Below are 22,155 nucleotides of genomic sequence, written 5' to 3' on the forward strand. Positions count from 1 at the left end.
GCCTGCGCATTGTGTAACCATCTAATTCGCACATCCGAGTGCGTGCCGTTCACCGCAAGTGACGCCATCTTTCTAAGTGCGGCAAAGCGAAGCTTGCGGTAAACGTTCTTTCATGAAAGCTTACCGCGGCCCGACTCTTTTGTCCCATCGCCCTGCGTCCCACGGCGTACTCCTGGTATTGAGAAAGCACGCACAGAATGGCGTATATCTGCAAAAGAAAAGAAACAAAAAAAAAGAACGAGAGGTTTCGGCACCCAACGCATCTCAAAGAGTTCAGCGGCAATGTCTTATTAGACGGCTCGCACTCGCGTAGAAAGAAAAACAAACTCGGAACGTTTAGCCAGTGCCGCATTGATGCTTCTAGCTTGCACTTAAGATAACTAACTAAAAAACACTTATTTACAGGATTGTCCAGCAACGCGTCTGAGATTCTGAAAATAAATCAAAATTGTAGCTACACAGGCTTTATCCGCGCACGTACGTGACTCGCGTGGATAAGTTATTTATTGTCAATTAGCAACAGAAATTAGGCAGTAGTTGCAAACGTATCCGCGCGAGATGCTTCCACCCTGTGCGCAAACCTTAATAAATGTCTGTTTTATTCTTTAGATGTGTACATTTAGTCCTCTAGTCGAAATTCCTTGCGGGATACGTCACCGGCCAGCGGCATTGATTAGCCGTCTTCCTTCGCCATGCTTATGCTGTACAATGCGGTGCACTTTTAGACGAGCGAAAAAAAAAATCGAGCGCGTACTTTGACAATGCATCACGCGTGTGTGTGTTTGCTGCGAGAATTCAAAGTGCCATAATCTCGAATGATATTTGAAAAGATGGCTTCTAGCTAAAAACTTGTGACCACAGTAATGACCGAACAGCGCTGATGGCCCTCGCCGGCCTAAAAAGAACCACATGGCCGTCGGGCTACCAGCGCAAAGAGAGATACGTATTGAATGCGTGATGTGTTTTTCCAAGCCATTATAGGCGAAATGCTTAAAATCACGCTTCATTTTAAATTCAAAAATGTAGTAGTACTGCAATGTACCACACGTACAGTGTTCGCATGGACTTGGTTCACACAATCGTTATTCGGAAGCGTTTCACAGCTTCGCGGGCTTCCTCAATGAGTCCGTTAAATCTCCGTCCCGATGCTTGCCTTGAACTGTAAGATGGGTTGGCACCTTGAAGAAAGCACCACTTCTGCTTTGCGTGCTACAAGATGATTTTGACACCTTGCATGGCAAATGCGTCCTAATAAGTTTCTGTGGAGCTTGTTTCGTTCGTGTGTTGCTGTTTCTTTTGAGTGTTTTTTATTTCTTTAACTGTTTCTTCTCAAATTATGAGTGTTTTGTGTGTGTGTGTGTGTGCGTGTGTGTGTGTGTGTGTGCGTGCGTGCGTGCGTGCGTGCGCGTGCGTGTGTGTGTGTGTGTGTGTGTGTGTGTGTGTGTGTGTGTGTGTGTGTGTGTGTGTGTGTGTGTGTGTGTGTGTGTGTGTGTGTGTGTGTGTGTGTGTGTGTGTGTGTGTGTGTGTGTGTGTGTGTGTGTGTGTGTGTGTGTGTGTGTGTGTGTGTGTGTGTGTGTGTGTGTGTGTGTGTGTGTGTGTGTGTGTGTGTGTGCATTTTAATATCGACATCTTTCTTTTCAATTCTTTCCTCTAATCACCTGGAGTAACATGACAAGCGTTTGGCTAGGTTATCATTTAAAGCTCTCGCGAAAGTATATACGTATCTCCATCCATCGTTCTTGATGTGATAAAAATAGCTTTAGACTCTGCATCATCACAATATATGGCATTTAAGTTTTAAATTAAGTCCTGGTTTATTGGGTCTGCATACATAAAATTTTCTAATGGTTATAGTCATGGTGACACCGTATGCGACACAAAGCGTATCAACGGTAAAAAAAAAAAAAGCGGCACTTCTCCACGTATAAAATAAAAGTATACATGAAGTGAATATCGGCGGACCCAGCAATATTCCGTTCAACACGCGGATAGTTCTCAAACGCACCAAGTGAAAAATCCCATGTGCTGATGATATCGTGTTCTTGACCCTTTTATTACATTTTTGAAGATGTGCTGCGGAACTCGTTGGCGTATTCGTTAGAAAATATACATCGACTATCAGCTGCCACATCAATTCAAACATTCGGCTTAGTGCTTCATTTCTATCCCGTGCGTGGAAGATATAATTAACTGTGGTCGTCGGGCATGTCATTTGCCTGCGAATAAAAATATGGCTAACCCTTTATTGAATTCGGTCGCATATCCCTCGGCGAAATTTTAATTAGCTTCCAGGCCTCATGCGGTTTCCTTTTTTTTTTTCATTCGCGCTCGTGATTCCATCTCATAGTTTGCTCAATCGAGATGCCTTTACGCGGTTCTTTATTGAATATGTAAAAAAAAAACTGTACCCGGACTTCGCAATTCCGAAGTTTGGCTCAAGGTCAGAAACCCGTCTACAATGAGTTCTCTTTTTTTTTCTTTGCTTAGCTTGCCTTCTAAAAGATTTCGCTCGCTGCAGTAATCACGTCCTCGCGAAGTTTTCTTAACTGAATCGGCTGTCTCGACTTTATCAGCACGAAAGGGCGAAGAAATATACTTTAATTGGCTTATCTTTATTATATGGTGATTAGTACATGTCACGTTTGACTGTCTCCGACTGCGCCTTTTCACATAGAGATGTTAAAAAGGAAGAATAAACTTAGAAGCATTAAAACTTAATGTCAACTCCAAACCACGATAACACAAAGTCACGTCACATAAGTACACTAATTCCACATTAAAACTTAGAAACACTGCAATACAAAGTTCAGTCAGATAAGTGCACTGAATCAACAGAAAGTCTGGTCACACAACTACACTTAAACCAGGGCACATAAGAAAACACGGGTTAGATTCAAACGAAGGTACATGAATCGAGGCGTTGAATGGGCCAAAGTCAAGTCAAATTAATCACATAGCTTATCACGGATAAACACTCTACTCAATAGTTTCCGAGAATATTGCTCGCTTCTAGAAATCATCTGAGGGCCCGTAACGCTCGTCTTTGCAATGGATGCGTTGGCCAAGGACCTGAGATCTTCCTGAGGTTTAATTGCCTTTTTTATCAAGCACTGAATGGTTCATCCTATTTTAACTAAGAATGAAAATTCGTGGCGTAATCGAAAGCTTGAATGCAATATAAAAGACGGCGGGACAAACAAAAAAGGGAGAGGGAGACAGAGGGGATTTCTACAAGATACCTTCAGAGTTCTTTCGCGCACCGCCGCAGAGAACAGCGATAAAGAAATAAAAATTATAGGGGATATTGAGCTCACAGACGAAGGAGTCCTTTCGAAAAAATACGTCGCTATAAACCTTAATGTTTTCTTTTGTTTTTGTTCTTTTTTTCAAAAATTATAATGGCAGTTTTGTTTCACCAAGCTAGACAGCTAGAGGAAGCCACTGATAAGCACTAAGCAAGAACTAGCAACAAAATGTTTCCACTAAACTTACAATTGCAAAGAGAAAAACGTGCACGTGGCCCCTCAAAAGAAAATGTTATTCGGAGGGCGATAACCACGTAGAACCTGAATTTTATGCCTACCCGATCTCGGGGAGCCTGAAAACGAGGCACAGACAATGCATGTCTCTGTGAGACGTGCGCATTGTGTGCGTCAAAGATTTTAAGCGGTAAAGAAAGGTGAAGGGGAATTTTTCGTTCGTAGAGATTTTCTCATTCCGAAAATCTTTCGTTGGAAGGTGCACGCACGATTCTAGAAAAAAATGAAAAAAGTAAAAATCGAATCCTCCGTGCCGTATAATCAACCCACGAAACCCTTATGCAGAAAGTGTCGTGGGACACTCACACACAAAAAGCTAGACCTTTACAGCCACTGCGTACGCTTAGAGCTCTCGCCGCCGCTTTTCGGTCCAGACGCATAATTCAAGAAAAGTAATAAAACGGGTAAATAAAAGAAATGAAGACAGCCGCAGCCAATTTCGTACGAAACGACCGCAAAGGGTACATCGCCTGCAAAGCTTGTCGTTTCTTTTTTTATTTCATTTCTTTTTCTTTCTTTCTTTTTTTTTTTGTCAGGAGATGTCAATGCTCGAAACAGAGCTTTTAGAAAGATTTTAATGCAGAATAACGAAGAGTATGACTGGTAAAAAACTTTAGAACCGCCTGGGTGAACTGAGGCAAGGTAATTGAATAAAAAATAAAAGTTCGAACGGCTATTCAACCTCTAGTTGACGCCGATCAAAGACATTGTCATCCGGAGCAAGTTGTAGGTGAGAATGGGGTGCAGTAACTGCATACGGCACTCTATAGCATCACCCCTCGTGTAACAAGAGTAGGAAAAGCGTCGATCTGCTTAATGTTTTGTATACTAAACTGTCTTCGGAATCGGCCCACATTTCTTAGACTGCAAGAACTTCGGGATCGACGCACATTTTTAGAATCACCATTGTCGGGATCGGCTCATGAAATAGGCCAGAAAACCACGTACCCGGTAGGGAAAAGTAGGGATAACTCGTCAAGAAAGACACTGTCCTTAAAGAAATGTGTAGATCCGACGCAAATGTTCGAATCTAATGTGAAGCGAAGCTTTAGTGAAGCGGAGAATAAATGTTCTACAACCAAACGAAATCGAGACGCGTACGATTGCGTTTATTTTAAACCTATGCAAAGTGTAAGCTCTTGCACTATTTACATTTAGGCACCGCACGAGTTGCAAATTTTCCTCTCATACAATGTTCGCGTGGATGCATTACACCGATCTCACGTTCTCGCCTAAATGCAATCATCAATATCAGGCCGTCGCACACTGTGAGACGTCGGCGCAGTGATTCGACCAGGACCAATAAAGAGATGCGCGACGTTTGCCGAGGGAAGAATGTTTATTAGAGGAGTATGGTAGATAGATGTATGAAATATATGTCTAATTACATCTAGGTAGTCTGTACCCGTTGTGTCGCAGTAGCACATACCGATGCTCGAGAATGGGCCAAGGCTAGGCACGCACCCAGTGACAAACGCATACTAGTAAACGAATGGGGTGGCCCAATTTTAACAACTTTTTGAAAAATCAAGAAAGCCGTTGAATATCAGGCGCTGTTCCTTTAAGACGTCTGTGTTCTTTAGAGGCGCCTATCAGCCGACTTCAAATGTACAGGTTTCAAGTAAAACTCTTGCTTGGGCTAGTTGGTTCATGCTTGAAGTAGTAAAGGCAAGGCGCAGAAGACCAGGACTCAAGAAGAAGAAGAAGTCCTGTCGTTCGTGTTCTTCTTCTTGAGTGCTGGTCTTCTGCGCCTTGCCTTTACTATTTCAAGTACAGGTTTCATTTGTGATTTAGTTTTAATGCGTAGAACAGAGCTCCGCTCGCTTGCGCTCCGTTGTCGGTCAAAATCCCGCGCTACATAAGGCGGAAATTACTGTGGCTCGTACCTAGGTGCCTAAGAACGGAGTATGGCCGACTATACTTTTTTTTAAATCTAACAAGCCGTTTATTATTATCCGCTTTTTCACCATGTGATATGTGTGCTTTAACTGTCCCTATGAACCAAAATTATATTTGTCTTACATCGTGCTTTATTATTTCACTACAAAGAACGCAGATTCGCTCAATAAAACATTTATTTCGTTAAATTCCGGCTTATATGCTCCGCCTTGCGGTGTCCTACTGGGCGTACCAGCACGCAAGGACGCAATAACCGGAACAAGCGAAAAAATATTCGCTTAAGGTTCGAGCTCGGAGGGCTGTGTAATCGGCGTACAAACTGCTTCTGGAGGTAGCGTCGTGACAAACTAAAGCATAAAAATTTAACTTTCTACAGACATTCTCAGGCCTCGGAGATCTTCCTGTCGATCTGCGCTACATACCGTGAAACAAGGAAATTAACAAATTGGGTAAGTATGAACGGTGATCTGGCTAGCAACATGATAGGAACAGCCCTAGCTAATTTTGTACGTAGCGACCGTAGACGATATTTCTCCTTAAACTTTCTTGTTGTCAAAAGAAGCCAACGCTTTAAGCAGGACATTACAGACACTTTGAGCGAAACAACGAAAAGCGCGACTGCCTCAAGACGGAAGAAAAAGAGGTATTTCAAGGCACCCAAGTCAGTGCACGAAAGCACTAGAATGTGGACTAAATACAGCTCAAAGGTAACAGCGCATTTTCTAAGCTTGTGTATCAGAACGCTTTATTTCGCGGTACTGCAAAAGGCGTTAGGCAAACGGGTCATACCTACGTTGCTCCGGTTCAGTCATGTTACAGGGTACTCCAGCAAACACTTTCAAAAATTATTAAAGGTTGTTTGTGACAGATAGCGCAATTCTAGTTCATGACGGGGTCTACTCGAAGCGGCGGACACTACCTGCCACGAAAATGGAAATGCATGATCGACTAATTAACAAAAACTTATTAAACAACTTTTAACTAATTACCTTATGGCCCACATTGCAATTTACAAATTCTAGCCGTGGATTTCGCAAGGCGGATCCCCTTGGAACGAATTCTTTCTTAACAGAACGTCGTTTTATGCATTCAAGCACAAAAGTAACTGGAACGTCAATGCATTTCTCCGCAAAGTTCTGGAATTAATATCCTGAAACTGGTGTCATCCTGAGAATTCTTCCCAAGTGAATCCGCCTTGCGAACTCCACGGCTAGAATTCCCGAATTACAATATGATCCATAACATAATTAGTTAAAAACTTAATGACGACAGACAGACAGACAGACAGACAGACAGACAGACAGACAGACAGACAGACAGACAGACAGACAGACAGACAGACAGACAGACAGACAGACAGACAGACAGACAGATAGCTAGATAGATAGATAGATAGATAGATAGATAGATAGATAGATAGATAGATAGATAGATAGATAGATAGATAGATAGATAGATAGATAGATAGATAGATAGATAGATAGATAGATAGATAGATAGATAGATAGATAGATAGATAGATAGATAGATAGATAGATAGATAGATAGATGTATTAGGTCTACCTGTGCAACGCTCTATTTCAAATGCTAACTTTGTAGGTGCTGAAACGAAGCACTCCATAGTGAAAGAGACCGAGAACACAGTAAAACGCAGAAGCATTGGTCGAAATAGCCCCATACAGACGCCTTGCACTCTGCAGTATTGTCCACTCCTAAGTGTTGTCCTCCGCGACAATGCAAATAGTGCTTGCGGCAGGATGACACTTGTCAGGCTCTCTGTGGCTTCTGAACTTTTTTACGGAGAATACGTCCAAAAATAGATCGGTAGTGTAAGGCTGGTGGAAATACAGAAAAGAAACGAAGCCTTACGTTGATGGAGCACAGCGTGTAGTCGACGACGTACATGGCGATGACAAAGGGATTCACTCGCTGAAACAAAACAAAAAAAAAACATTATGAGTACACATTGGATCCAGGCTCTCAATCTTAAACTAAGGAATATGGCTACGACTGCGGTGTATGCTAAAGGAAATCCTACTTTCACGGATTTGCACAATAACATCAGCCCGTGGCGTGTGCAACGACGGTGCTAAAGAACGAAGAAGCCTAGGAAACTCCATCGGCGGTTTATTAGACAAGCCACCGCCTAGATGACTGTATGTAGCACAGAATACACAATGAAAATGAAATGCGCAGAAGAAAAGGAAGACATGAGGATAGACGGGACAACTGCTTAATTGCAAACAACGCCCACTATCAGTCGCGTGCGTTCGTTGTTCGCAAAACGAAAAACGCTGGCGAAATAAACTTCGGGAAAACTTGCACCTGCCGACCGCTCGCACGGAGAGCCAAAGATGACATGTACCAGACTATTCGTCCTCGAAAGATAAAAAAATAAATAAAACAACGTTTGAAGCCATTTATGTACCTTAAATCTTTTTTTTTTCCATAACGTGCAGCGAAGGCGCGCTGATGCGGCTTGCCTAAGGTGTCGTAATCTGGGGCAGCTTCCATAATTAACACCAGTTAAGGTGTTGTTTGACCTTATCGCTGCAAGCTATGCCTACTTCATTGCTCGCAGTGCACTGCTAAATACGCTCCGCAGAAATTTTTCGGTGATGTTGAATGAACTCTAAGCGTGCCATTCAGGCAATGGCATGCCCGTCCGACGCACATTTTGCCTCAAGTCGGAAGAGCCAGCATTTCTTCATAGCAGTCCAGGGTGAGATAGTTTCTCTTCTTCGCCAACATATTCTCAGCGATGGCGAATGCTAGTATAATTGCAGATAATCATCTCCCAATTATTATTTAGCATGACTAACTAAATAAGAGTGTCTATAATTACTTCGCGGTGCACGTTGCAACTGCGGCGGATGCACGTTCACGTAGTGGTAATTACCTAGGCTGTAATTACCCAGGCCCTAGCAAACGCTGTCGAAATTCATGACGTTGCAGCCGAAGTTGTGCGGGAACTTCACGACGGCGTCGCCACCTGTCTTTTGTCGTTGCTCCTTCTCTGGCCCGCCAAGCGTTTTCTCGCAGTAAGTAAGAGGGGTGCTCATGACATTGTGGAAGGGTGGATCCCTATAGTACGGAAAAAATCATTTTTCTCTTTAGCGTTCCTTTAAAAAACTCGCAATAGTTGTCATCACGCAGTACCGAAATATCTTAACAGCCTTCGTTTCTCCCTTATTTGGACTCGCCGCGGTATATAGCTCAGTGTCACTATGGTGGTGCGCTAACTTATTTCGAGGTCGTGGGCTCGATTCCGGCCGTGGAGGCCGCATTCCTATGGCGGCGGCTTGCAAAAAAAGAAAGCGCTCATGTACCACGCGTTTGGCACTCGTTAAAGAAACTCGAGTAACCAAATTAATTCGGAGTCCCCCCCTCCCCCCCTTTCCACAGCAGCATGCCCCATAATGAGATCGTGGTACGGGCACGTAATATGCCCAGATGGCAACACAGCAGCCGATGAAGCAGCACGACAAGCGCACCTGAAAGATGATACGGCTCCGCTCCCAATATCAAAAAATGAATTACGCTGCATTATAAGGACAACGTCTGTCAACATGTCTAGAAACACTTGGTTTGACCAGAATTCTAAGAGCTCTGACTTATATCATATTGATCCATTTATTGAATTCAAATTTTCATTGTCATTAGATAGAACTATGGAAACGCTTATTCATCGATTACGGCTAGGCACTGCCTACACAAAGCATTTCTTACACAGAATTGCCCGAGCGGAAACCCCCGAATGCGATTGTGGATTTGTAGATGAAGATATATATCACCTCCTTCTAGATTGCCCACATCACGACACACCAAGATGCCGACTTAAATCAGCGCTAAGTAAATTAGACCGCAGACCTTTCAGTTTAAGGAAACTTTTGGGCCCTTGGCCAACAACGGCCTTGCAGAAGAGCGCTTTAAAAGCACTAAAGACTTTTTTTAAAGACAGTGGCATCGTTGGACGTTATTAGTGCTTTCATTGCTCTGTTCATTTGAATGTCACTCTATATATCCATCTGTTTGGGAATTATGTTATGTTGACTGCTTTGTTGTGACTGTATGTGCTAATATTTTAACACGATGTATATAGCACCCGCTCACTAGACAACGTGTTATTAGGCGACACTATTGTTTGTACTTTTGAGACTTTCGACTACATAAGTGTGAAGACATTTGCCATGTATATTGTATGTACCCGCTGACCCGCTGACTAGAAAATGTGCTATTAGGCGACAGTATCGTTTGTACTATTGATACTTTCGACTACATGTGTGTGGAGACATAGTGTGCTAAGTATTGTTAGGCGACAGTGTTATTAGGCGACAGTATCGTTTGTACTTTTGAGACTTTCGACTACGTAGGTGTGGAGCCATAGGTGTGCTTGTGTGAAAAGACTATTTGATATGTAACCGTGCACCCTGAATGATGTATGACGGAACCACCCAAGAGATAAGGAGTAGCCGGCGCCTTAAATTGCGCGCCAACATCTCCTTATATCATATGAATAAAAAAAAAAAATATGCCCAGAATTGTATGGTTTTTCTTCTTAATTGGAAACTGCGGAAAATCTTGGGTCCGGTACGCAGGGAGAATTTGTATATATGGCAGGCCATAGAAATGCGCACACTTAATAAAGAGCCAATATAAAATCACTATACGTAGCTCTCTGGTTTCTAGAGATAGAGGAACCCATCACTGACGTTTCTTTCCTTTGCTTCCTTTCTTCCTCATCTTTATTTATTTATTTATTTATTTATTTCTCTCTCTTCCTTCCTTTCTTTCTTTCTTTCTTTCTTTCTTTCTTTCGTAATTTTTCAAATGCGTCGCTATAAGTTCTTACCAAGTCTGTGACGAAATACAAGGACAGGGCGACGTCAAGCAGCGTTGTCATAGATACCACGGTGAGCCACGGAATCAGCAGAAGCCGGTTGTCCTGAAATCGCGCGAAGAACAGTGCACCGTCTGAAATTATGCAGAAGCGCGAGTAGACCTGCAGGCGTCATCCCGTGCACTTTCGCGAGCAACATGAAAGGGAACACCGATATCATTTTTTAACCAACGATTACTCGTAATATGCGGACTCAAATCAGACACGTTAATGTATAAGAATATTCTTCGCCGTTGAAAAATTTGGTCTTATGCAAGGGTTTCATGTGGGGGCAGGTGAGTTGAGCCCCCGCAGCCTCTGGAAAGCAACGCCCGTGTTGCCTTCGATATTGCTCGAGCGCGTGCATCAGATGATATATTATGACTTAAATTTTCATTGAGAAAAATGACACTGTTTGTCCTCATCACGTCATTATTTCTAACAAAAAAATTTATGATTTATCCACTTGGTGGCCTAGTGCACAGCGGCATGTTTCACTTGCGTTTCTGCAGCATTATTAGCGCGGAATTTCGCGCACAGCTTGCTTCAAATAGAGTCGACGTATAAATATTCGAAAACCAACAGAAGCTCTCCTTCACAACGAGGATGCAAAGATACAACCTTGAGGCTATGAAAAGGTTATGAAAAGGTGTATGTCTATTCTTTCTTTTTCATTTGCCAACTTCCGCACGACTGATTTTCCAAACTTTAGGTAACTTGTGTCTCAGTTCAACTGGGAACTGGTATGCTTTACTTGTGTTTGCACGGCGTTACTAAGCGTGGAAAATTGAGCTCAACCAAATAAATTAAGAGAACAAGCCTTGAACCTACCAGAAACAGTCCCAGAAGCAGAACAATGGAGAAAATGACGCAGAGACCCGAGAAAATGAGAAGCAGGAGGACCAACGTAAAGCCCACTGAAAGAACACGACAAGAAAGCTTGTGAAAATGATTTTAAAAAGTACAAAACATAAACATGCATTAGACAGGAAACATCACAATCGCATAATAAAGAAGAATGTATTTGAGGAAGATATAAAAGTATAGTTTATCTGCTACACATGCGCAAAAAGAAAAAACGCCACCAAAGGAGATAAAAGAAAAGTGAGGAAAGAAAGAGAAAACAAAACTAGGTTAATTTTTAACAGCTTTATATTCATTTATTTCCTTCTGCGCCTTTTCTTTTTCTTTTCTTTTTTGTCACCCCTGGTCCGCCCGCAGTTTATGGACCACAAGCTCGTGCAGACCGTGAACGGTCATTTTACTTTTTTTTTTCATAAAACATGAGTTGTAAGTGAGCTCGTGTGCTGTTTGCTGTCTCGTTCGCTTCTTCCCGGTCTTTTAATTTATTTCGCACTGTGTATCAACTGGCCCATGAACACATGCCTTGTCAAAAACCTGTGAGCCGCAGCGGTAAACTAATAATGACGGTTGCGCAATAGAAATACGAACGTTGACGTACCTAGTTCTCGCTACTAGTTCTCGGCGTCCCAACGTTTGCAACCAGCGTAGTTAAAAAGCAAACTCAAGATAAGTGCGAGTTTCTACGCGACGAAATTTCGCAGTCAAGGCACTTATATCATGAGTTGGCAGAGTTTGTATCGCGTGTCTGCATCGCCCGCATGAATATTTCATAAACGTGTGTGGTTCTACAAATAAACATTCGAGACCAGTTCGAAAAAAACCCAAGCCTGCGTCTCATCCTGTTTATGATGCAAATAGTCAACTGCCTGGGGCGCTTTAGACAGCTTCGGTGGTTTTATGGTTTATTATTTACGCGTGCACGTTATGCAGTAAATAAAGCGCAAGGAAGCAAACACAATAGTAAATATGCGGCTTGCACTACAGTGGAGTCAAGTCTGTGCGTTCGAACGTGGCGACCGTAAAACTGCACTGGCGGAACCGAGTACGCTTCGCGGCGGAAGCCCAGTTATGAGCCGGCAAGGAAGCACACTACACAGTCGCAAATCGTGTTGAAACTTACCAGGCGTGTGTAGCACGGAGTTTGCGTGGAATATACCGGTAACCACTAGCATCGTGTAGAAAATCTGCAAGACAATAAAGCAAACATCGAGTCAAAATTTGGGAGGGCACGCGAAGCACTGTGGCCTCGCGCGTGTCCTTGCGCTTCTGCGGCGAGTCTATGTGCGGAAGTATGTGTCTCTTTTAGTGGTCAAATATTTTAAGAAGCAGTTGCAAGCAGCCTTGATACAACCACATGCGCAATGTGATGGCTACCACGCTAAGGGTTAAACTACGGCAACATCAAAACCGACCTAAAGTCGGTCATCTATACGACTTGTATGATGCGTTTCGGAGGACAGCGTAGACTGAGAATAAATTCTAGACGAAATATATTGGTGATTGCGCAAGAAACAAGCCTAAAGTGAGCTAGAAAAGCGCTTGTAACATGGGTATTCGGTCTCATGGATAGCAAGAATAAATAATATAACATAAAATAAAGATACAACCTAACATCCTGGCTGTGTGTTTGATTAATTGCGTGCAACTCTCTTTATCAATTCATTCATTCATTCATTCATTCATTCAGTCAGTCATTCTAAGTTATATTGATTTTTCTAAAGTCAATGTTTTAATATTTGTTTTCACGTTCGACCGCCTGAATCTCGTCTTAACGCGCATAAGAGGTACAGTCCCGTTGCACATGAGAATAACGATAGCAACAAAAACCGCAGCACTGCTTTCAAAGCTTTCTGCCCCGTTGTCGATCGGGGTCAGGAGCCTTGAGCTTTCTGTGTTGATAGAAAACGGTTGTCCGCTTGTACCGAACACAGACAAACTGTTTGTCTAGGAAAACGTGCTTCTGCTCCCGTGTACAAAAGACCGCGGGTTCAATTTGGTGTGAGCGAAAACATATTCAAGTGAAGCTTGTATTACCTCACTCATACAAAAAGAAACTCAAGCCGCGCGAAAATAAAAATTGCTTGTCGGGCTGCCGATTCAAACCAACGACCTCCGGGTTACGAGACCACCACACTAACCGATTCAGCTGCTGTCGTTGTTGTTTTTTTTTCTTTCGTGGTATTTATTACAGTAGTATTCAACCCGACATTCACCGGTTGTGCATAGTCAGAGATTGGAGTTGGAGGGCACAATGCAAGTCAGACACGGGAAAGGCAGCGTTTATACTGTGAGTGGTTCGACTTAAACGGGTGGTAAGAATAGGCACCTCACCAAAATGGGGTACCAGTCCGGTTGTATATCGAGTCCATCATAAACATGTTTTAGGTGTAGTGTCATCTGGATGAAATGTACCCTTGTAGGTACAACCATTTCGGCGCTTGGTCCAACATTCGCGTTTTCTACAAACTGTGCATTCCCATGAGAAAAAAAAAACATATCGAAAGGTGCATTATTATCAGAAGTCGGCCACAGGTATCAAACAGTATGAGCGTTAATTTCAGCCTTTTTTTTTAAGTGTGTTGGAGGACATCCCAAAATGTGATGGCGTCGGTGCAGCTAATAAGACGATGTTCGATTGTCTTTGGCACATCACAAAGGCGACAGTTAACGGAAGAGACAAAGATACCCTTTTTCTGTAGCCATGTTTTTTACCGATATGGTTTCACTATGAAGTTTATAAAAGAACGTTTTGCAGCAAGGGGATATATACATTTTACGAGCTCGCTTTAGCACATCGTGGCCTGGCCATTTAATGTATAGTGATCGGTAAAATGGAGGCAGAAATAGCTTGGACAGTAAATCTTTGTATAACGTTTTATGCCCCACAGAGTACAAGTATTCAGTGCAAAACCAAACTTCCAGGAAACGAACCGCCAAGTAAACTTCTTGCATGAGCCCCCACAAGCATAAGCGCGAAGAAAAATTGGAAGAAACTATTAAACCATGTAACACACAACTGCGACTTGCATGAATGACCGTATTATAGGATGCGAAGTATCGCTCAAAAAGAAATCAGTCACTATTTACCGCACATAATACTAAGCCCAGCCCGTCTTCACTAATGGCCCAAAAATATTGTCTCGCCTAATGGGCTCAAAAGTTAAAAACCATACGAAGGTTGCAAAGATTCGATAAGAGCGTTGAATGTAGAGCGTGGCACAATGAATAACTTACAATACACATATAGTAAATTTTTGTTGCCAAAAACTTATTGCAGCCTTCTTCTTTTCCTAAAATAGAAAGTTGGTGTGGAACGTATATTTGCGGTGCCGAAACCTGTTCTTTCCAATAGTATGCGCTTAATTTATATGTGTTTAGCGGCACGCCAAGGTAATTTGGCGGGACACCAATCCACTTAACGCCTGAAAATTGTTCTGGTGTCTAATAGCACCATGAACCAAATCATAAGCCCAAACTTTTCCAGGAGTTCATTCGTGCTCCTGACACGCTGCCAAATTCCTCTATTGTCGATACTACCTTTTCAACACTGGACTTATCCGTGCAGAAGAACGCCAGATCATCTGCATAATCTGAGCCTTTACTTCATTACCCAGCATATTGAAGCCATGAATGTAACTCGACTGAATTACCCTTAAGCATAGTGGTTCCTGGTAATGAGCGAACAGTAGTGGGAACATTGGGCATTCTTGTTTTACTGAAAAGCAAATAGAAACTGGTTCGGAGAGATAGCCATTGATAACTAAACGAGTAGAACAACAGGCGCAGCAAAGCCTAACGCCTTTAAGCACAACGGAGCCAACATTGGCATGCTCCAGAAGAGAAAATAAACAGGAGTGACTGACATGACCAAAAGCTTTAGCAAGGTCTACCTGGAGCATTGCAAGCTGCTCACTCGAACCGTAAGAGTATGGAATAAGTGCACGGGCGGTATGTATAGTGGTTTGAATGCATCGGCCCTTAATGCCACACGTCTGATAGGAACCAATGAGAATTGGCATCGCAAATTGCAATCTATTAGATAAATTTTGTTTAAAGTTTATAATCCACGTTTGACAATGTGAGCGGTCTGTGGCTTTCAACAAAACGCAGTTTCTCCTTACCTGAACTTTCGGAAATTAAAACTGCGTGGGTTTTGCAAAAAGATTACGGAAGGGCTTCCACGTCTAAACTTGTAATAAATATGCCCAATAATATCGGACTGATAAATGATTTGAAAGCTTTGTAAAATTCACTTGAAGATCCATCAGCGCCGGGTGTTTTCGACAAAGGCAGCTGATCAATAGCTAGCTCAATTTCTTGGATCGTAAGGGAGCCACTGATAAATGCACGCTCATCATCCTGTAAATGTTTTACAAGATACACAAAACTCTCTAAGACTTTTGTATCGTGATCGGCGGGAGGGACACTAAACAACACACTGTAGTAAGTTTCGAACTGAGAAATTATGTCATTCGTATTTGTTAGAAGACTACCTTAAGAGTATAATTCCGGAATTACTTTGCAGATAGCGTGACGTCGCTCATCAAGTAAAGCATGACGCGTTGGCTGCTCAGACTGCAGATCACGCCTATTTTGAGATCGAACATGCGCATCTCTGTAACGCAGTGCATCATACTTTTCTAACTCACATTTAATGTTAATCGCGCGCGTATGCCTCCAACAACGTCTCTTTCTACTGACTTGCCGTTATTTGCTGCTTGGGAACTCTTTAAACAAGAGGTTCGTACAGTGGCTATAAAAATTGGATCGGTGAAAGCATTCTATAGGAAGAATGAAGAAATAATGCTTCTTAAGAGCCTATGTAGCCTTTATCGATGGAATGCGAAATTCCAGGCACTTACATTGTTGACTAAGAAAGAAATTCAGCCACTGTTGATGCATCATACGCGACCTTTAAAGTAGGGTTTTATATGCACGAAGAAGTAGACGCAGCGCAAGGCGCTGCCCAATCACAGGCGTCCTCTCCCTCCGGAGGAGGAAAAGGGTGCGATCGCGTGTTCGCTCGCCTCGCACCTGCCGTCTCCCGCCAGTTCAGGGACCGGCAGTCAGATCGTGAGGCCGGGTTTGGTTCATTCTGCCGAAGAGCAAGCTGCGTTGAAGGAACGTCAGCAGGAGAGGGTTGCGCGTCTTGCCTTCGACCGAAGAACAGGCAGCGTTTGATGAACGCCACCGGGAACTCGCTCGAGAAAGCGCTTGTCGTCTACGTGCCGACCTCGCCGTGAGAGAGCACGAAGCCGAGGCATTACGACAGCGAAAAGCCGTGCATCCCGAGCTTCGCTTGCACGCCTCTTCACAGAAGCGGAGGGGCGGTCAATATTTTTAGCCCATTTTTCCCTGCTCTGAAATGATTGTGTTGCTTTTCTTAAACCAATAATGAAAAGAAACTGAAGGGATGTTTTTAAACCTCAAGCAAGGCGTATCAATTTTGAGACGAGGGAAAGTTGTGGACTGTCGTTCTAGTGGATCTATACCTTGCATGCCTGAACCACGTCGGGTCGATTTCACAGCATTCATACTTTAATAGTCCTCCTTTTGGTAATATTATTGGTATATCGTAATCGCGCGCCTATCATACAATAACGTCGAGTAATGTAAATATATATATGCAGACTGCATGAGCAGTGTGTATATATTAGCAAGTTACAGTGGACCACAATTTCTCCGTCACGACAAATTTCAACAAATTATAATGCAATCACGTGGGATGGCTGTGTAGAAGAAATAAGCTATTGCCATGTAAATTTAAGATTAAACTTACAAATTACGCTGTCAATTCTCAAGAGACTGATAATTAAAGGGAACTGCGAACTTCACTTTCCCATCATTTACCGTGCTCGCAAGGTTAGTTTCTTTGTTTATGATTCTGTGTTCTTAAAGTATAGAACTCTATTCCTGTCTTTTCGCTTTCTCACAAAGGTCATCGTCGAGGCGTCTTTTCTTTTTATTTTTTTTTCAATCGAGTTCAATGTCATGACCATAGTGTTTGCTCCCACTGCAGAAATTAGTGCCGACTTGCCTCGAAACGTTGACTCCCAGTGGGTTTCGTAACATCTGTTTCGCTAATTAGCTACTGCAAATGAGCAGCGGGAACGCCGGCAAACAAAGACGCCTTAGACGCCGTTACTCAAATTTACAAAAAAAAAATCTAAACTTCTAAACGTCTAACCGTGCTTTTCGAGCTCTTGTAAAGAGCACGGTACGATGGAAGGAAAGAACGGTTCTTCTTTTTTTTCCATTCCCGCTACGCTTTCTTTATTATTGTTCATCTTTGTTAGTCGTCAGAGGTTCAGAACACTTCAGTTAATTGCCTCCACCGTTCGGTGCTGCAATAAAGAATACCAGAGCGGTCGCAAAATTGGAAATGTGAACGTTTCATGCTTTATTAGCTCTGGAATAGGAGCAGTTTGGTAACTGAAAGGGCTGAATACTACAAAGTCATTAGCCATGAAACCAATAAAAAAAAAGGTATTAAAGAAACAACAAAACGCTTTGAGCAAGTCCGTCGATCACGACAAAAATAATAACCATAGAGAAATGAAATAGTTGTGTGAGTAGAACAACGTAAACTGTAACATTTCATAAGAAAATAACAAAAAAAGAAGAGAAGTACTCATAAATTACTGTTCTTGAGCCGTTGACTTCAAGAGTCACTGACATGCAGCAAATGTTCTATGAAAAGAAAAGTAGATTCTAAGACGCTTTGCAAAAAAATGCCGCAGAAATAAATACCTTTAGCGTATTTCACAACAGCTGTTTGTTTAATGAGCAGCCCGCATTGCCTCAAGATGCGTGCAAACTTTAGTTGTACACCATATACCCGCCTTGCCGTACACCTTCGAACTTCTCGGCACGTGCCCGTTCAACCCTTTGTGAATCCCCCTAATTCTCCTACCGCCATATCGACCTAGACGGCCATGTAACTTTTGCAATCACCGAGCGCTTACTTTCTACTTGTGTTTTCGCTTGCTTTGTTAAATGCGTGCTCGTTAATTTTTTCATGGGCATATTCAGCGACAATAAACAAATCTCAAACTTGGAGCATAAACTGCGAGTGAATAACGCGAAGTAGGTTATCGAATGTCATCTCATAAGTTTTGTAGCACTTTTTTTTCTAGAAGCAGCACAGCCTCAAAGGCTGTGCTGGTGCTCACGTGGTACGCACAGTGCACTGGGGTTCATCATCCAATTAGATTTCTCCCTAGCGAAATCCAATTGCTCCCCCCTTCACCCTCCCCTCTACACCCATTTCCTAATCGTCTCCTTTTCCCCGGTTAGGTAACAAGCCATCCAATCCGAATTAAAATAGTTCGTTCGTTCGTTCGTTCGTTCGTTCGTTCGTTCGTTCGTTCGTTCGTTCGTTCGTTCGTTCGTTCGTTCGTTCGTTCGTTCGTTCGTTCGTTCGTTCGTTCGTTCGTTCGTTCGTTCGTTCGTTCGTTCGTTCGTTCGTTCGTTCGTTCGTTCGTTCGTTCGTTCGTTCGTTCGTTCGTTCGTTCGTTCGTTCGTTCGTTCGTTCGTTCGTTCGTTCGTTCGTTCGTTCGTTCGTTCGTTCGTTCGTTCGTTCGTTCGTTCGTTCGTTCGTTCGTTCGTTCGTTCGTTCGTTCGTTCGTTCGTTCGTTCGTTCGTTCGTTCGTTCGTTCGTTCGTTCGTTCGTTCGTTCGTTCGTTCGTTCGTTCGTTCGTTCGTTCGTTCGTTCGTTCGTTCGTTCGTTCGTTCGTTCGTTCGTTCGTTCGTTCGTTCGTTCGTTCGTTCGTTCGTTCGTTCGTTCGTTCGTTCGTTCGTTCGTTCGTTCGTTCGTTCGTTCGTTCGTTCGTTCGTTCGTTCGTTCGTTCGTTCGTTCGTTCGTTCGTTCGTTCGTTCGTTCGTTCGTTCGTTCGTTCGTTCGTTCGTTCGTTCGTTCGTTCGTTCGTTCGTTCGTTCGTTCGTTCGTTCGTTCGTTCGTTCGTTCGTTCGTTCGTTCGTTCGTTCGTTCGTTCGTTCGTTCGTTCGTTCGTTCGTTCGTTCGTTCGTTCGTTCGTTCGTTCGTTCGTTCGTTCGTTCGTTCGTTCGTTCGTTCGTTCGTTCGTTCGTTCGTTCGTTCGTTCGTTCGTTCGTTCGTTCGTTCGTTCGTTCGTTCGTTCGTTCGTTCGTTCGTTCGTTCGTTCGTTCGTTCGTTCGTTCGTTCGTTCGTTCGTTCGTTCGTTCGTTCGTTCGTTCGTTCGTTCGTTCGTTCGTTCGTTCGTTCGTTCGTTCGTTCGTTCGTTCGTTCGTTCGTTCGTTCGTTCGTTCGTTCGTTCGTTCGTTCGTTCGTTCGTTCGTTCGTTCGTTCGTTCGTTCGTTCGTTCGTTCGTTCGTTCGTTCGTTCGTTCGTTCGTTCGTTCGTTCGTTCGTTCGTTCGTTCGTTCGTTCGTTCGTTCGTTCGTTCGTTCGTTCGTTCGTTCGTTCGTTCGTTCGTTCGTTCGTTCGTTCGTTCGTTCGTTCGTTCGTTCGTTCGTTCGTTCGTTCGTTCGTTCGTTCGTTCGTTCGTTCGTTCGTTCGTTCGTTCGTTCGTTCGTTCGTTCGTTCGTTCGTTCGTTCGTTCGTTCGTTCGTTCGTTCGTTCGTTCGTTCGTTCGTTCGTTCGTTCGTTCGTTCGTTCGTTCGTTCGTTCGTTCGTTCGTTCGTTCGTTCGTTCGTTCGTTCGTTCGTTCGTTCGTTCGTTCGTTCGTTCGTTCGTTCGTTCGTTCGTTCGTTCGTTCGTTCGTTCGTTCGTTCGTTCGTTCGTTCGTTCGTTCGTTCGTTCGTTCGTTCGTTCGTTCGTTCGTTCGTTCGTTCGTTCGTTCGTTCGTTCGTTCGTTCGTTCGTTCGTTCGTTCGTTCGTTCGTTCGTTCGTTCGTTCGTTCGTTCGTTCGTTCGTTCGTTCGTTCGTTCGTTCGTTCGTTCGTTCGTTCGTTCGTTCGTTCGTTCGTTCGTTCGTTCGTTCGTTCGTTCGTTCGTTCGTTCGTTCGTTCGTTCGTTCGTTCGTTCGTTCGTTCGTTCGTTCGTTCGTTCGTTCGTTCGTTCGTTCGTTCGTTCGTTCGTTCGTTCGTTCGTTCGTTCGTTCGTTCGTTCGTTCGTTCGTTCGTTCGTTCGTTCGTTCGTTCGTTCGTTCGTTCGTTCGTTCGTTCGTTCGTTCGTTCGTCTGTGGTTCTATCCAGTTTTATTTCTTGAAAGCTGCAAATTAAGATGATTTCCTTCTCTTCTCTCGAATACGGTGGGAGGTCTCGTCCTGCTAGCCCATCTCATTTCAACTTTTAATAAAGATTAGATAAAGCAGAAAGGAATAGTGGATTATCACACTTAAACATGGAAACATAAAAAAAAACACTAAGGCAACTTCAGGCGCTCATCCTATGACGACAGTTCTACTAGCATGCCACGAGATTGGATGCGGGGTCCACTGGTACAGGGCAGCACATGTGCTCGAAGTACGCGACTCCCTTTCAAGGTTCTTCAACTATTTGTTTTATGTGCTAAAATAGGTGAAGTTACTCGACTCATTCGCTGTTTTTGTTAGTGAGAGATCAAGTGGAAAGCAAACCCTACGGAGTTGTGTATCTACACAGAGTAAAATGGTGTATTTCTCTTTTGCATACAGGAAGCAGTCGATGAACCTTACTTTATATACCGACAATCCTAACTCACACTTTCTTTCTTCTTTTTCTTCTCGATCGTAAATGTATAACCTACCGCGCAGCCTAATAACATAGCCTGTCGTTATGGCACAACAAGAAAGCAAATATGTAATTATCTACGACTCTGCTAGACATAAGACACAGATCACAACAATTATTTTCACTCAAGGGCGCTCAAGCAAAAATAAAATATTGCTTAATCGTTACAGGCAGATTGCGTGAAAGTATTTGACAGAAGCATCGCAAAAAAAAAAACAGAAATGTACACCTGTTACGAACTACATCCCCCACCCCCTCACCCACTTGATAAACAGACCTTTACTTTTACTTTCTCAACTGCAAAATCAAAGCTGGCACCACTGTCCCGTTCCTTTCCTTTCTCTCACGCCATCGGAACACTCTCGATAAGCGGCAGCGCATCGACAACCGCATCCAAACTTGGCAGTGCTCTCATCTCTGGCGCGAAGTCGTACACATGAGCAGCCGCTTCCCGGCAAGCGGTAGTTAGCAAATCGCATTAGTACTTGTCGCGACGCGGAGAGGCTTTCTCCGCTGACACACTCCCAAGGGCAGGAAATCTAGGAGGCGACACATTAGTTGCTCCTTGCAAGCGTTTTTGTACATAACTGGCTGCGCCAGCATGGTGATGCCGTTGCCGAGGCAACGCGGGAGGCGAGCGTCCCATCGCCACCGAATATGACCCTTGCTTTTCTTTTTTACCCCGCGCCTTCGGGACGACGCACACAAACAACCTCGCGACCCGCTCTGCTGATGGCCAACTCCGGCGGCGCGCGTGTCGGGCTGCTAAGAGCGCGTCCGAGCTCCACCAGCCTACGTCCGTGCACCACTGTGAAAGCTACACAGCGGGCATCGGCTAATCGACGGTTGCATTCACAATGTGCAGTTCCTCACACGTCACGCGAATTCGTGATTGGCAGGTATAGAAACAGCGGAGGTTAATTAGGATACCTAGTAATTCTACCTATTACTCCTTTCCCTTACTTCTCGTGTAGGGTAGCAAACCGGACGCTCGTCTGGTTGACCTCCCTGCCTTTCCTCTCCTTGCCTTCGCTCTCTCCAGCCTTCACGATCATTTCGTTCGTGCTCCCTTAGTTCGGCTTCCAACCGGAGTTTCTCCTTTGGCAAGGCTGCACGGATCTCGTCGCAGGAGTTGGGATTGCCAGCCGCTTTCGTCCGGAGTCGGCGGCCTTTCCGACGTCGTGGAGATAGCGCTTTATGAACGCGCTTTGCTCTCGAACATTCGCTACGACAGGTGCTTTCCGCCACGCGAACACGGGTGCGATAAACGTGACGCAGAGCTCCAT

The 22,155-nt window shown here is 43.8% G+C and overlaps 1 protein-coding gene across 1 annotated transcript in view; it reads right to left on the reverse strand.

Annotated features, from left to right (window-relative positions):
* LOC142577742 (uncharacterized) overlaps nucleotides 1–22,155 on the reverse strand; it is a 49,224-nt gene that overhangs the window by 12,011 nt on the left and 15,058 nt on the right. Inside the window, exons 2-6 of the mRNA XM_075687195.1 lie at nucleotides 12,302–12,365; nucleotides 11,149–11,234; nucleotides 10,291–10,383; nucleotides 7,308–7,367; nucleotides 125–208 (exon numbers count right to left, since the gene is read on the reverse strand). Of these exons, the coding sequence (XP_075543310.1) occupies nucleotides 125–208; nucleotides 7,308–7,367; nucleotides 10,291–10,383; nucleotides 11,149–11,234; nucleotides 12,302–12,365 (387 nt within the window). The remainder of the gene's footprint in view (nucleotides 1–124; nucleotides 209–7,307; nucleotides 7,368–10,290; nucleotides 10,384–11,148; nucleotides 11,235–12,301; nucleotides 12,366–22,155) is intronic.

The sequence above is a fragment of the Dermacentor variabilis genome, chromosome 4, assembly GCF_050947875.1.
Source record: "Dermacentor variabilis isolate Ectoservices chromosome 4, ASM5094787v1, whole genome shotgun sequence".
NCBI classification, from domain to species: Eukaryota; Metazoa; Arthropoda; class Arachnida; order Ixodida; family Ixodidae; genus Dermacentor; species Dermacentor variabilis.